This window comes from Dermacentor silvarum, chromosome 9, assembly GCF_013339745.2.
Source record: "Dermacentor silvarum isolate Dsil-2018 chromosome 9, BIME_Dsil_1.4, whole genome shotgun sequence".
NCBI lineage: Eukaryota > Metazoa > Arthropoda > Arachnida > Ixodida > Ixodidae > Dermacentor > Dermacentor silvarum.
In genome coordinates, this window is record NC_051162.1 from 120,882,445 (window position 1) to 120,896,687 (window position 14,243).

The window sequence follows — 14,243 nt, forward strand, 5'->3', positions numbered from 1 at the left end:
CCCTTTTCTGCTTCACCCTCGGCGCTTGTCAAGGCGTCCGCTGTGCCCACTCCCCCATTCTAGTACACTCTACATTAGAGTCCCTTTAAGCCTTGTAAAAACCAGGCGCACGGACTTTTTAACCACGTTAGGGTGGTCCTAGTTAGGACCACCCTAACCACGTGTAGCTCACTAGAGAGAACAAAACCAAAACAAAATATCAGAAAAAAACCGGCAAATAGCTAACTTATTTGACTTATATTTGAAATTTTAGCAGGATAACTAACACAACTTTGTGCTTTTTGTTAGTTTACTATTTCGAGCAGTATAAAGTAGAAAAGCCTCGTACCTTTATCAGCAGCTCAACTGTCATGGAGGACATGTTTATCAACATGGCCGCGCTCACAGCGACGAAACGTGCCTTGAGAAATGCCGCACGGACTGGCGAGGTCGTGTTGCGTTCTCAGTAAACGCAGACCGAAATCATGTCTGCAGACTTACATTCGAAAGAGCAGCAAGATATCGTACAGTGGCACTGTGCTTTTGCCCAAGACAGGTTTTCCCCAGCGAATCACAGGCGCGAAAAGGACCGAGAACGATGAGAAGATCGCTAAAGTGAGTTTCGGTTCGAGCGGTTCTCTATTTCCGTTGGTTTACAGCGAACGGAATAAACGCAGCTTATGAGCGACCGTTCTAGTCGTCCTTACGATCTGTTCAAGCTATCGCGATGCCATAAGGATCGCATACGAAAGTCATATACTTTTACAGTGATCGGTTAACCTTCCTTTCGCATGTTTGTGTTGCACAAAATCATTTCGCCTCGCATCGCGTGTCGGTATGCGTTTTTTTTTGCAAACACTCCTATCAATGCAAGCACTCCGTTCAATGCAACAGTACAACATCGAATAAGCGATTTAAGTACTTATAGGTTTTCGCTATTGCATTTAAATGATACCGGCTACTATAGCACTGACTAATGGAAATCGGTTTAGCCGGGCTGCGGTTTTAGCGTACTGTTGAGTCAATTGTCTTCATTCATTACATGCATTAACCAGTCCTTAGCTTGTATTAAGTAACACAAGTTGGGTGCTCTTAAATCCCGTTTACATACGTTATTATGCATGACCTTTTCGCTGAATCTGTATTATGTACGTAAACCGAGTCGCCCAACGCTCGCGAAAACCAACGGGTGTAGCGTGAAACTTCACCGTTCTTGTCAATGTTTTTTAAACCTTTAAAGGAGCGAAAGCCAGAGGAAAGGGCAAAATGCAGCATCCAGGAGTCGAACTCGCTACCTCCCTAAGTCCTTGCGCGGTGCTTTACCAACTAAGCCACGGAAGTGGATGACGTCTGTTGTACCTAATGACGCGCTTCTATCCGCGTTGGTAACAAGGGGGCGTGGTCGCCATTGCATTATTGAATGCCCAGGTTATGTTATCGATAATATTGACCGAAAAAGAAATGCATGAAAAAAAAAAATCGCTGGCGAGGGTGTTCCTAAAAGCTTTAAACAATGTCTTGATAGTTCCGGCAACCACGGAGGGCTTACTTCCCAACAGTCAATGCGCATAAAGGCCCGAAGGGAAAGGGGGATGGCATCAGGGGAGGTTGGCTAGACGAGGCTGATGTCATGCTCCTCCTTTATTAGTTTTTTTCCTTCCACCATATGTACTGAATGTGCACTTCGAAATGTACTTGACATAGACAACGGTTGCTCAGCTTTTCCTTCCTTGCCTTTTCAGTATGCGTGCTTTGAAGAGCACTACGCATGGCAACGTGAAAACAACAAGGGACCCGACTTCATTCTTCACGACGGGCCACCATATGCAAACGGTGACACGCACTTGGGCCATGCCGTCAACAAGGTGACTCCCACTAGAACCTAGATCTTTGCCCGCTTATTTGCCAAACCATTGGTTAGGGAAAACGGAAAACGCGATTTTCAGCATTCAGGCAGGCCCTGTTGTGCATAGACCATGTTGGGAGCCTGCATACAGATATGTGAATAAGCAAAAGCATCACATTGAAGTCTTTCACATCATTTTACAGTGAAGCTGCGTAGGAGAGTGCCACTGTGGTTTTCATGTGGCAGCGTGGTTGCTATCGAGGAGGAGCAGGTGCATTGCACTTTGCAGTGCTGGCGCAGTGTACAGGAGCACACATTGGATATGACGGAGAGTGCATAAGTACGAAGCTTGGATATAATAAAGCATTTTAAGAGACTCGAGTTTAGTGAAGAAATTGCACTGGACATAGTGAATTGTTTACAAAGCCTTGGGTAGATTTCAAGTGGTTTCTTAAATTGTGCACGAGATCTTGAATATAACAAAGGAGTGCATTGGATATAGTGAAACACTTCTATACACTTCGTGTGTAGCAGATGAGTTGCACAAGATATAGCATGTGTCGGATGCAGTGGACAGTATAGAAGTACTAGGCTCAGATGTAATACAGCATGTGAAAGTACCTTGGCTATCGTGAAGTACTTGCATATGATTTAGCGAAACGTTTGCATAGACTTGGGGATCGACAAACGTCAACCAAGGAACCTGCATCGACTGCTTGGCTCCTGTGGCGATGTCAGAAGCTCGACACTGGCTTTGGCTACGCTCTGCAGCATGGGCAGTCAAGATTTTAAGAAAGGCTGGACGGAAGCCAGATGTACCTGAAAACTACACCCATTAGGTGACTGACAATTAGTTTGCCGAGACATTGCTGCAGCTCCTGCACAATGCAGTCGCAAGCTTTTATTCTGTTTTATTCCCCATATGTCTTGCTGCAAATCCTACCACTCTACTCCCCCCTTTCTTCTCCCCCCCCCATCAAATAACATAAACATTTTCAGCTAGTTCGGTGCCTAGGACATCCGAAGGGTGTGAAAAACGGCCTTCAAAAGCTCTGTCTTTAACGGATGAGCTGCTTGAATTTGCATACACTGTACAGATATTTCCGTTTGTGCAGGTTCTGAAGGACATAACCATCAGGTATCGTTCCTTAAAAGGTGACCGCGTGCACTTTGTGCCAGGCTGGGACTGTCATGGCCTCCCCATTGAGACAAAAGCTCTCACTGCAGCTGAGAGCCACGGAACGCCAACTGATGTTCGATCCAAAGGTAGCCGACTTCATCCGCAGTCAACGTTTCACTTTTAAGCTTTTAAGAAACAGTAAAGAGAAATGCTAAACTAGGCTGGACTGGTAGATCACCCTTTTAAAACTCTCTGTACAAATTTTATGGCAAAGCTTTCTTCACGCGCTCACCCTGCTTTGCGGGTTCTTTCTTGCCGAGTAGACAACAACTGGGTTACTGTGTATATACCCAGTTTTGACTGATTGCCAATGTAACCATTTTCGGCTAACCGTATGTGCCACTGTGACACAAGAGGTATACCTAAAGGCCTTAAATGTATTTCAATATGTGTTATACTTTTATATGCCATACAACTCCCATTAGCAGTCGTCCCTCAAAAAGCATCATACGTTACTTTTGTACTCGTGACATCTACAGCTAACAGCTCCAAGCGAAAAGGCTGTGCTCGTGCCATCTGCTACTGCGGCTACCTTGCTAATTGAAACAAGCTTCACAACGTTCAGATTCCAACACTGCGTAGATCTGTGTAATTTAAAAAAAAAGAGAGATGCTGGTAAATTCCATGTGCTAAAGTAAATGTAATCCTATGGGCCTTCTTCATTGCGATAACAAACTGATTGATAGGTTACCCTCTGAGAAACCTCCGAATTTTTTTTTGTCAGAAAGAATACTGCTGAATCACATGTGCTGAAGTAAATGCAGTTTGTGTGTCCAAGTCGAACAATGTAAGGCATTTTGTTGATTGACCAATGTGGTAGCTCTCCTTCTCAAAATTATCTCCATGTTTTTTGAAGAAAAATGTCTCTAAGTGCAATGTGTTAAAATGAAATGTAACCCCATGTGCTGAAGTAAACCAACATAAAGCCTTTTTTGTTATGATATCAGGTTGACCTGGTAGATTAGCTTTATCTGTGGGAAAATATTGCTAAATCCTCCCATGTGTAAAAGTATTGCAGGTGACACTCTGCTGTAGCTTAAAATATTTCCTGCAAGTTTTTTTTTTTTTTTCAATTGCTTGTACGTGACCTGTTCTTGCTAATCTTTTTGCTGAACATCCATTGGAAGTTGGAATTTTACTAGTGCAACTCCTTTGCTTCTGTGCTATCTCATAGACCAACTCTAACAAAATTTTGGACCGTGTTAGATGCTTAGTTTTGGATAGTTTAGACACAGAGCAGCCTCCCTGCAAAATTTTACACTTGAAATATGAATAGATGCTCACGGAAAGCTGGCAAAAATAGAAGCGTTGGCTTCAACAACAGTCCATGCCTCCGTCAAGCCTCCACGATCCTGCAAACCTTTCTCGTTTTCAATTTATCGAAAGTGTAATTTCTCTGCTGTTGACCTTTGCACTGCCAGAAGTTTCGAAATGAATGGTGAACGATGGACGAAATGAACATTCTACATTTTGTTTTTCCTTTTTTTCTTTTTCCTTTCACCCACCTTAATCTGAACCGCTAAAGCACGCAGCTTCGCATCTGCCACCATTCAGAAGCAGATGAACTCCTTCAAGCATTGGGGTGTCATGGCCGACTGGACTAAACCATACAGGACGTTCGACGTCACCTACGTCACAAAGCAGATTGAGGCCTTTTATGACCTCTATGAAAAGGCAGGTGGTCTTTTTCTTTTTGAGCGGACCGTAGCTATACTGCTTGCTGTGTAATTATATATGCATGTCCAATGGTATGATCCAAATTCAGTCTTCCCATACATCAGCCCGATGCTCTAACCACGTTCACCTACATACTTCTGTTGTGCGAATGCCAAGTACTAGCTCTTTTGAGACAGTAGGCGCGTGCGTCATATATCGTGTGGCATATGTGGCTGCACCGTTTTTCATTAGGCTACAGACGCAATTGTGAAACCGACGAACCTGTCTCATGGTACTTGTCTCTGTGTACATCTCCCCTTGCCATTCTTTCCTCGACAAACATCAAACATTGACTCGATCATGTGACGTCACTGCGTCGGATGTTTCACAGTGTGCATTCACATGAACTGCTGCTTGCATTTCGACATAGCTTGTGAATGGTGTGAACATTGCATGCATGACTTTAAAGGTATGACGTGTGTAGGCATTGCGTGGGATAACCTGCTGCGTAGGATGACAGTAAAGGTAGCTGTATGCATCACATTTAATTTTATAGCGTTTTATTAACCGATTTATGAAATCTTTGCTTCACATAGGTTGCAGCATGTGTGTTGGAACTACGTAATTTTTTGCATGCTGTAAAATATGCTTGTTGACAATTTAGCACAGTCCTCCTCAAACAGTGGTGCATGGACCCTTGGAATTATGTAGAGTTCACGCACTGTAGGAATCAATGATAAAATGAAGTGTTTTGTTGGTAGCTGGTGATGTATCATCCTTTTGGTTTCTGCTAAGTATTACCAGATGGTGCAATTCCCGTGTAAGGCGAGCAATTGTGAGTGATGACAACAAGACGGGTCACAACAAGATGATGACGATGGTGTGACAGCCCCCAATAGCATGACGATTGATTTACTTTACTCTGCCAAAGAAACGTTACAACCTGTTTTATTATAACCTGGGGCGATCTTGAACGTAGTACTCTGGATAAACTCGGCCGATTTGAAAGGTGGTGTAGTGTTGCATAAGATCTTACTTTTATAAGAAAATTGTTGCTATGCAGCTTTACAGATGCACCAACCATCTCAAAGCGCTAGGTTGCATGAATGAACGAAAGTGGTAAAGTTATTATTCAAGCGTGCCATTCATGCATTTGTGGCATAATGGCTAGAGAACTGTGCTGAGGGGCCCTGGTTCAAGACCCACCATCGGACAGGCGAGTTGAAAATGTCATGTCAGCAGTTGTTTATAAAATGTCAGCTTTTGAAATTCCCTCTGGAAATGACAGCTGCCGCCATTCTTCCCTTTTCTTTTTTTTTAGGGCTATGTTTTTCGCGACTTCAAGCCCGTCTACTGGTCGCCGTCTAACCGGTATGCTTCTGTTTATTTCGCACTGCTATATGAAACATAGTTTTCTAGCGTCTAAAAGTTAATTTGAAAATTAAATTTTTTATTCATTTAAGAAAGCTTGAACGCTACATGGCCCGAAAATCTACTATGGGCAGCTGAGAAATTTTATATGCAATGCAGTGAAACCAATGAGCACAAATCCACTCATAGTAAGCAAAAACAGGTGACTGTTCATGGAGCGAGAATTTTTCAGGAGGTGAAACAGCGCTTGCTCCGGTGTCCCAATAAAGTCATGGCAGTGGGCACGGTGTCGATGCGCCCTCTGTTGTTTGAGTGGGCTCGTCGAGATTGGGAGGATGCATGCGGCAGATTGCTCGCTGCAGAGGCTCGCCGGTTCAAGGCCATGCGGGACCATCTGCTGCTAGCCACTTCTATGCGTGAATGAAGGCGCTCGTTTCTGATACTGGTGCTACTTCCACAAATTTTGAAGCAGTGGCACGGAAAACAACAACAAAGAAGCCCGCGTATAGTACACGCAAAGTGCCTCGAGCGACCAGTCGCACGGCAATTTTGCATGTATTCGCGGGCTTCGTTCACGCTCGGAAAAACACTTTTACGTAGCACGTATTGAGCAACAGAAAGCTGTATCGGGAGTTTTTAATGTTGCTCTACAATTTTCTCATTGACACCTTGATAATTAGGACAGTACTCCTCTAGTTATATAATTAATTACAATTACCTAATTAAATCTCAGTAACGAAAAAATTAGAGGCGGCTACTCCACTGTACTGGAAACAATGTGTGCTAGGTTTTCTTCGAGTAATGCAATTGCTCTTTTTTTAAAAAAAATCTTGGTGTATGATAGCTGGGACACTCTCTATATATATCTTTTTTATGCAATAGCTTTTATGCACTCACACCCACTTTCTTGAAAGTGGGTGTGGAAGAAAAAAAAGTGTTCTCATTTGTTGGGCTCAAGCCAAACACTCCACGGCTATGCTGCAGGCAATCTGCTATCACTCCACCAATGCAGTGCATTGCATGCAAAAATAGAAAGGAAGTGCTATAACCTAATTCTTCCAGTTCACAAAATAGATTGGGTCACATCAAAGCTAATTCAATCTTTACTTTACTGTGACCCGCTAAACTTATTTTGTGAACTGGAAGGAGTCAGCAGTGGAATCGGCTTAGAGATCGCTTAGAGAGGCCTTCATCCTGCAGTGAACATAAATAGGCTGATAATGATGATTATTAAAGGTAACATCACAAAATATGAAATCCATTCTTTCGTGATGCAACTTAAACTTGAGGCTCAGTATCCGCTGTAACGACTGAACGTGTAATTGTACATGCATATTGGCCAGAGATATACATCATTTGAATATCGAAAAGATATTATATCATACTTTAGCATGCACCGACTGCTGCTTGCTTTCATGGGTAGCGAGTCATCTACAGTGCACTAGCATTGCGCCAGATCTTTTCACAATAAAAAAAAAAAAAAAAAAGTAGAAACTTAAGAATGCGGTTATAATGCACTAACACACTGGAATGCTATATTGCATTCAGAGTCTTCAGAGGTAAATCCTGCCATATTTTTCTTTCTTTCCTTTCTTACAGAACTGCGCTTGCTGAAGCCGAGTTGGAGTACAATGCCAATCACATCAGGTAAGGAATGTTCCATGTTGCAACCTTTCCCTCATGCCATCCTGTGTTAAGCCGATAGCCTGCAACGTTCTTGTCCATTCCAAACTTGAGTATGCTAGATTTTTTTTTTTTTGCATTTGACCGTTACCGATTAAATCTAACTAAAACACTCAAATCAGTCCAGAGCCGTGCTGCTAGATTAATCCTAACTGATTATTCTCAAGACTCCAGTATCACAGCACTAAACTCCGCAACTTGATCTTCCCTTCCAGCTCTGACCGTTCGTCACAGAATGTCTCAAGTAAATCTTTATCACAAGTTTTTTTCATTCGCTACCACCTAACTCATTGTACCCGTCCATCACGTGTCCCGCACCACCCAACCGAATTCTGTTGTTCCTTCATGTGCCCATGCCACAATGTTCCAGCAGTTTTTTTCTTTTACATAGTGAACGTGTTTGAAGTTTACTTCCCAACCATACTGGCTGTAATCATCGACACTGCTGGCTTTAAATCTGTCATCGAAGAAGTTGGTGTCTGCTAGCAATAATGCATACGAATGCCTACACTTTTGTGTTCACTCTCATGTTATTCTATTTACTGTGATTGTACACGCCCCTCATGTAATGTCCCTCACAGGGTCCTCGAGATATTATGAATAAATAAATAATTAAGTAAATAAACAAACAAATAAATAAATAATATGGGCTTCCCTCTTGCATGTATGTTGAACCTGCTTTTCCGTGATGTTTTATTTCATTTTTTAACCTTTTTCAGCAAATCTGTGTATGTTGCCTTCCCGCTAGTCAAAGTGCCGGACGCTGTGCGAAGTGTTTTGCGTAAGTGGACATTGCATCCATCGTTGACAGTGCTCTTCCAGAAGAGTGCACCTTCCATCTAATTAATGAGGCGGTCAAGAAGGAAAGCGGGCCGCCCGTCAGTGCTTTAGGCCAGGATAATGTAAAACTACTATTCCAATCTGTTTTTATTCCAAATCCGCCATTAGCCCTCCGCGATAGGTTCAAATTTTGACCATTACGCAGGGCTAATGGCGGATTTGGAATAAAAACAGATTGGAATAGTATTACGTTATCCTGGCCTTAGCCACTAAGTCAGTGATGCCTATCTCCATGTGGCTGCCTAGCAGTATGTGCTTTCCACTGATGCTCATTGTGTATTGAACTATGTTAGGGTGCCCATTTATAGCATGAAAAACTAAGCACTGGTTCCCATCAATGCCCGAAGTCATTGTGTTGCCATTTTTGGAGCAGATTAAATTTCATTCTGGAGCAAACAAATTCTGATTTTGGAGCAGTCTGTAGTCTGTATATATTATTGAAGCAGTCTGAAACATGCAAATTTTAATTTAGAGCATTATTATAATTAAGTGGGGTAACCGTCATAAAGCCTTGCATTCTGAAGCAATAAAGAAGTGTCGCAGAGAAGCCTAAAGGCATTTTTCGTACCATTTTTGCATCAGGTGCTGGTAAAGCAACTTTGAACAGCAGTCGTGAAGAAGCTGGGGCACGAAAGCGTGGGCCAGAATACAATAGTTAGTTACTCCGAGACGAATGACATAACGCCCTGCGCCAAAGCGGCGATCTTTCACTGACGCTTGCCAAAGCTGTTATGGCGCAACGTGGCGCAATTTCGGTCATTTTTCCTGCTTTCCGCACAATTTGGCGCAGCAATTTGCTTGAGTATCAAAGTGGCGCAATTGGCACAGTATTCCCGCCCTGTCCTGCACGCCGAATAAAGCATTGTACTGAAAGCATGCATATAGGCATTTAGTGCCAGATTTCCCTCCGGCAATTTAGCATGAAGGCTTATGATCTGTCCTGTGCTTAGGCCTTTTTCTCGCTATTGAAACCACCGTTCTCAATAAACATTGGCGCTTTGGACGTTAAGGCACTCTAATAATCTGTGACATTAGCTAGACTTGTTGCCTGCCTTTAGTGCACCTTTATTCATAGCCCTTAAAAAAGGAAATTTGCAGAGGAGGTTTTGAAGGCATCTTTATGAGGATGAAATGCTAATGTTCGAGCGGAAAAGTGAAAAATGTATCCCCACTGTGTTCAACTTGTCAATCAACTTGTCGATTTTGTTTCTTTTCACTTTTACATTAAACTATGCCACTGAAATTGTGAAGTGATGCACTCATGATTGATTTGAAACGACTCGTAATTTCAGCAAAGGGTGTTGAGCTTTTGGCGCTGATATGGACAACCACACCGTGGACCCTGCCAGCAAACCAGGCCATCTGCTTCTCACCGAATCATCAGTAAGTGGGCGCACTTTCCTTTCACTGTGAACGCCTTAAGCATACCTGCCAAATCACCAGAATTTTCCGTACGGTTTATGGATTTGCGCTCATTCTAAGATCTCATGAATGCTGTTTCAGGTTTTGTGAAAAATGATTTCCGTTCGTGGAAAAGTTTCGCTTGGCAGTCTTTGAACCTCCTTTTGAAAGTCTTTCGATGTTGAGAGCATGCCAGTACTTGCTTTGAGCACGTTTATACAAAGACATTCCTGAAGCAGGTGAAATTGACAACTGCGAAGTTGCTGAAAAAGGCGCTGCGATCTGAAAACAGTGTGTTGCTGGTCAGTCTCCGCTGTTCAAAGTGTGCTGCTATTGGTTTGGTGCGTCTGAAGGTAGATCATTTTTAACCCTTTCAGTGTCGGGTTTTATTGCAAGTGATGCACCACCAGCATCGCTATTTTTTCTCTCGGATATAAAACGAACATAACAGGTTAATTTTTGGTTGTGCAGAAATGAAAAAAATTACACGGATAATGGCAAGTTCTACTTGGTGTGGTCTTCGCATTCCTGTCTGACAAAAGGAATGTCAAAAGGAACATGGCGGGACAGAAACACGGAAGCATACCTGTACATCAGTGGTGCTGAAAGGGTTAATAAAGTGCATACGTATCCCACAAAAGTTGTATGCTCAGGGGAAGCCTTAAAAGGGAATGCATGCTATTCCTTCCCCTCCCCGCTTTTCCATCTTGGCCGGTGTTGTGTCCACAAGATTTTTTACAAATTTTAAAGTTTATATGTAGTATGCTTCAGGGGACCACAAAAGTGCATTCTTATTGCCTTTAGGTCAGTACAGTGGCATTAAAGGTACAAGCTTTATAAAAAGAAACAAAGCTGCTAGCGTCATGAGTGTTGCAGTAGTATCGCAAGTCCGAGCTGCGTCTTGTTGCTCTTGTTGTAAGTTGAGAGAATAAAGGTACAGCCCGTGGTACAGCCTTTGTCAAAACAAACGAAGCCGCCAGTATCACGAATTTTGGGAGTCCTGGCGCTAGAAGCTCTGGGAGATTTAGATTAGAGTTCAACTTTGTGCAAAATATTGAAGCAGTGCAGGAGCAGGAGGTTTACCAGGCGTCTTGCATTCTGCTGTCATGATGCACTTACTGGCTTTGTTTGTTTTGATGATAGCTGCACTTATGAAAAGGGAGGAAAAATCATCAGTCTGTATGTGATCCAGCACAGGCATTCCTGTGATGTGCTTATTTTCTAAGTTAGAAACGGATGAGCGTGTCTGAGTGGCACAGTCGTATCGGAAAGCTCAAAGGCTGTTGGCTGAGAATGTGCTTGCTCTGCTATGCATGACTATACGAATGACTGCAGTGTTTGAAAACTTGCAGGTACAGCATTGTTCGAATGAGCAACACTCGGAGACACTTGCTCGTGGCTTCGGACCTGATCTCTCACCTTCAGGAAAAGCTCAAAGAAGATTTGGAGGTTGTAGCTACTTTCGCAGGTAATTCTCTTCCCCATGGTTTTACATTGCTGCCACACCTACATTTTTTGTCAAACACTCGCAAAAATATCCTAAGGAGATGGATATTTTAAAATCATTGTGGCAGCCAGGCAAAAATGCTTTCATCAAGTGCTTCGTTGAGGGTGATATTTGGCAACCATGTTTAGAGGGTTAAAGTTGGTAGTAGAGAGTTCATGTTGTTGCTATCATTTAAGACGAAGAGCCTCTATATTGAATATCTTCAGGATTTTCACAGGTTATATTTTACAGTGCTGACTACCTCATGGGTCAAATTGGTGTTCTTAAAATTGATAGTTGTTGTGGCCAGCTTTCAGCCACTACCGTTGTGCATGCTACTGGTATTGTTCTCTGTTCTGTTTGTGGGGAGTTTTAGTGAAGCAGGGACTTATCATAGACGTAGACCAGAAGGGGCTCTGCTGCCAAGCATGAGGTCGTGGGTTCGACTCCTGACCGCAGCAATTGCATTGCACACTTATTAGGTGCACGTTGAAGAATCCCAGGCAGCCACAATTTTTTCACAGCCGTCCACTACACTACTTCTCACAGCTTTAGTGTTGCTTTCGATGTTAATGCTATCAACCATCATCAGTAGTCTACTTGCAGTGATAGTAGCACTTATAATAGTAAACAGTTAATAGTGACAGGCTCTCTGGTACGTTGTGTATTCCGGGTATAGTATAGAATATGCCCAGGCAATTCAGCAGTCAGATTTTTGGATTTTGTGAATACCATTGAGCATAAATTGCACAGTATTCTCTCAACTGCTCTTTCAAACTCACATTAATTCAAGTCACATTAATTCCGTACTGATTGCCTCCAGTGCACTCCTAGTGACGGAGAGAGCGACAGGAGCTTGGGTTGGAAAAAAAAAAAGAAACTATTTCTTCTCAAATGACAGTGATGAGTACAGCATCTAGTAAAAGTTGCAGTAAGGGCGTCTCTTTCTTTTTTTGAATTATCCATATTGCTGTGCCTTCTCTGCCTGTTTTATCTGCAGGAAGCGACGTGTTATCCGACGCCACGTATGCACACCCTCTCTATCCTGACAAGGAGCTGAGGTTTTTGCCGGGAGACTTTGTAACCATGGATAAAGGCACGGGACTGGTCCATTCAGCTCCCAGCCACGGCTTTGAGGATTACCAGAACGCCCTGAAGCACGGTATAGCTATGGAGGTATCCTCACCCATTTTGTATGGTGATCTGTTGTCCTTAGTTGTGATTGTTTCAATGACTAAGTTATCTCTTCGTGCAGAACAAAGGTTTTAAAGGTTTTCCTCATCATAATCTATCACTTTACTTAAAGTTTATGTTTATCGCTAGTTTTCCTTCGGAGTATTACTGACATGACATTTTTGATCTGTCGTTTCTTTCATGTTATATCAATATCCAAATCCTCCAATTTCTAGAAAAAAAAAAGAATAGTAACCTGTTTCTACAAACCAGTATTTGTTTTGGTACTCGGGAGGTGGTGGATGCATCATGACGTCATGCATCCTGACTCGCTTCTTGCGATTGCCGTGTCTGCCGCATGCGAGTGCAGCCTAAAAGTGTGTGCAGCACTCGTTAATTTCTTTTTGTAACGAGCAGCGCCATCATACCTATCCTTATTCACATTATCATAACATTATCATAACTATCCTTATTCGCTCGGTGTCATGACATCACGGTAGTGTCGATGATGCCTAGTCCGCCATTCCGAGACAAACTTCAGCATCAAATTTATGGTCTTGCGTTTCCCAACCTTTATAGTATGTACTTGCTAAGTGCCTTTTCTTTTACATGCGAGAAGCGTGCAGTGGAGTTTCTACAACTTCAATAACCTTTAACCCTGTAATGCTCAACATATTATAAGTAATACGTCAGATAGTATATGAAATGCATATAACAACATTTGGTTGTTTTTTTTTGTGCCAGAACCGGCGATCTGATTATGAAGCATGCTGTAGTGCAGGACTCCGGATTAACTTTGACCACCTGGAATAATTTAACATGCACATAAATCTAAGTTCTTGCACTGAGATTTAGGTGCACGTTAAATAATCCCAAGTGGTCAAAGTTAATCTAGAGTCCTGCACTACAGCATGCTTCATAATCAGATCACCGGTTCTGGCACAAAAAACAAAAACAAAATGTTATTTTTTTAATACCTTTAATACCTCAGAATTCTGATTTAAGCATGGAAAACTTAACTCACTCTAGTGTATTGAAAATGCTAAGTCTACGAGTTTCCAATTCTAGATCGTTCAGTAAACCAATTATTAATTAATTATTACTGTACAAATTAAGTGACGAGTCAAATTACATTTTGTTATTATTTTTTGTGCAAATATACTCCCCATGGCCTGAAATAGAGGGGAACAAGTTGTTCTAGCTTCCCTTGACGTGGTACTGTGTTTTGGCATAACAGGGTTCATCATTCCTCCTGATTTCTGAGTTGCATTTCTTCTATGTGTGATGAGACTTGGTCTTTTTTTTTTTATCTTCTCAATATTGCCAGGACTGTCTTGTGGACGAGGAGGGACGTTTCGCGTCAAGCTGCAGGCCAGAGCTGCGCGGTCTTCCGGTGCTGACCGAGGGCTCCGAGGCCGTCACAAAGCTGCTGGCCAATCACGTCATCCGAACTGGCAGCTACACCCACAGTTATCCCTACGACTGGCGCAGCAAACAGCCCGTCATCGTCAGGTCTTCTCGGCAGTGGTTTATCAACCTCGACGATGACATGAGGCAGCGGGCACTGGTAATGGACCCACTACGAGCCATAAGATGCCTAGAAAAGTGAAATGCTGCTAGAAAACGTT

At 42.6% G+C, this 14,243-nt stretch overlaps 1 protein-coding gene across 1 annotated transcript in view; it reads left to right on the forward strand.

Moving 5' to 3' along the window:
* Window positions 1-374: 374 nt before the first annotated feature.
* The window catches only part of LOC119464192 (isoleucine--tRNA ligase, mitochondrial-like), a 33,119-nt gene continuing 19,250 nt past the window's right edge, over window positions 375-14,243 (forward strand). The window contains 11 exon segments of the mRNA XM_049655910.1: window positions 375-594; window positions 1,722-1,844; window positions 2,941-3,091; window positions 4,531-4,679; window positions 5,983-6,032; window positions 7,632-7,679; window positions 8,435-8,496; window positions 9,848-9,938; window positions 11,309-11,424; window positions 12,443-12,618; window positions 13,943-14,182. Coding sequence (XP_049511867.1) covers window positions 409-594; window positions 1,722-1,844; window positions 2,941-3,091; window positions 4,531-4,679; window positions 5,983-6,032; window positions 7,632-7,679; window positions 8,435-8,496; window positions 9,848-9,938; window positions 11,309-11,424; window positions 12,443-12,618; window positions 13,943-14,182 — 1,392 coding nt within the window. The 5' untranslated portion in view covers window positions 375-408.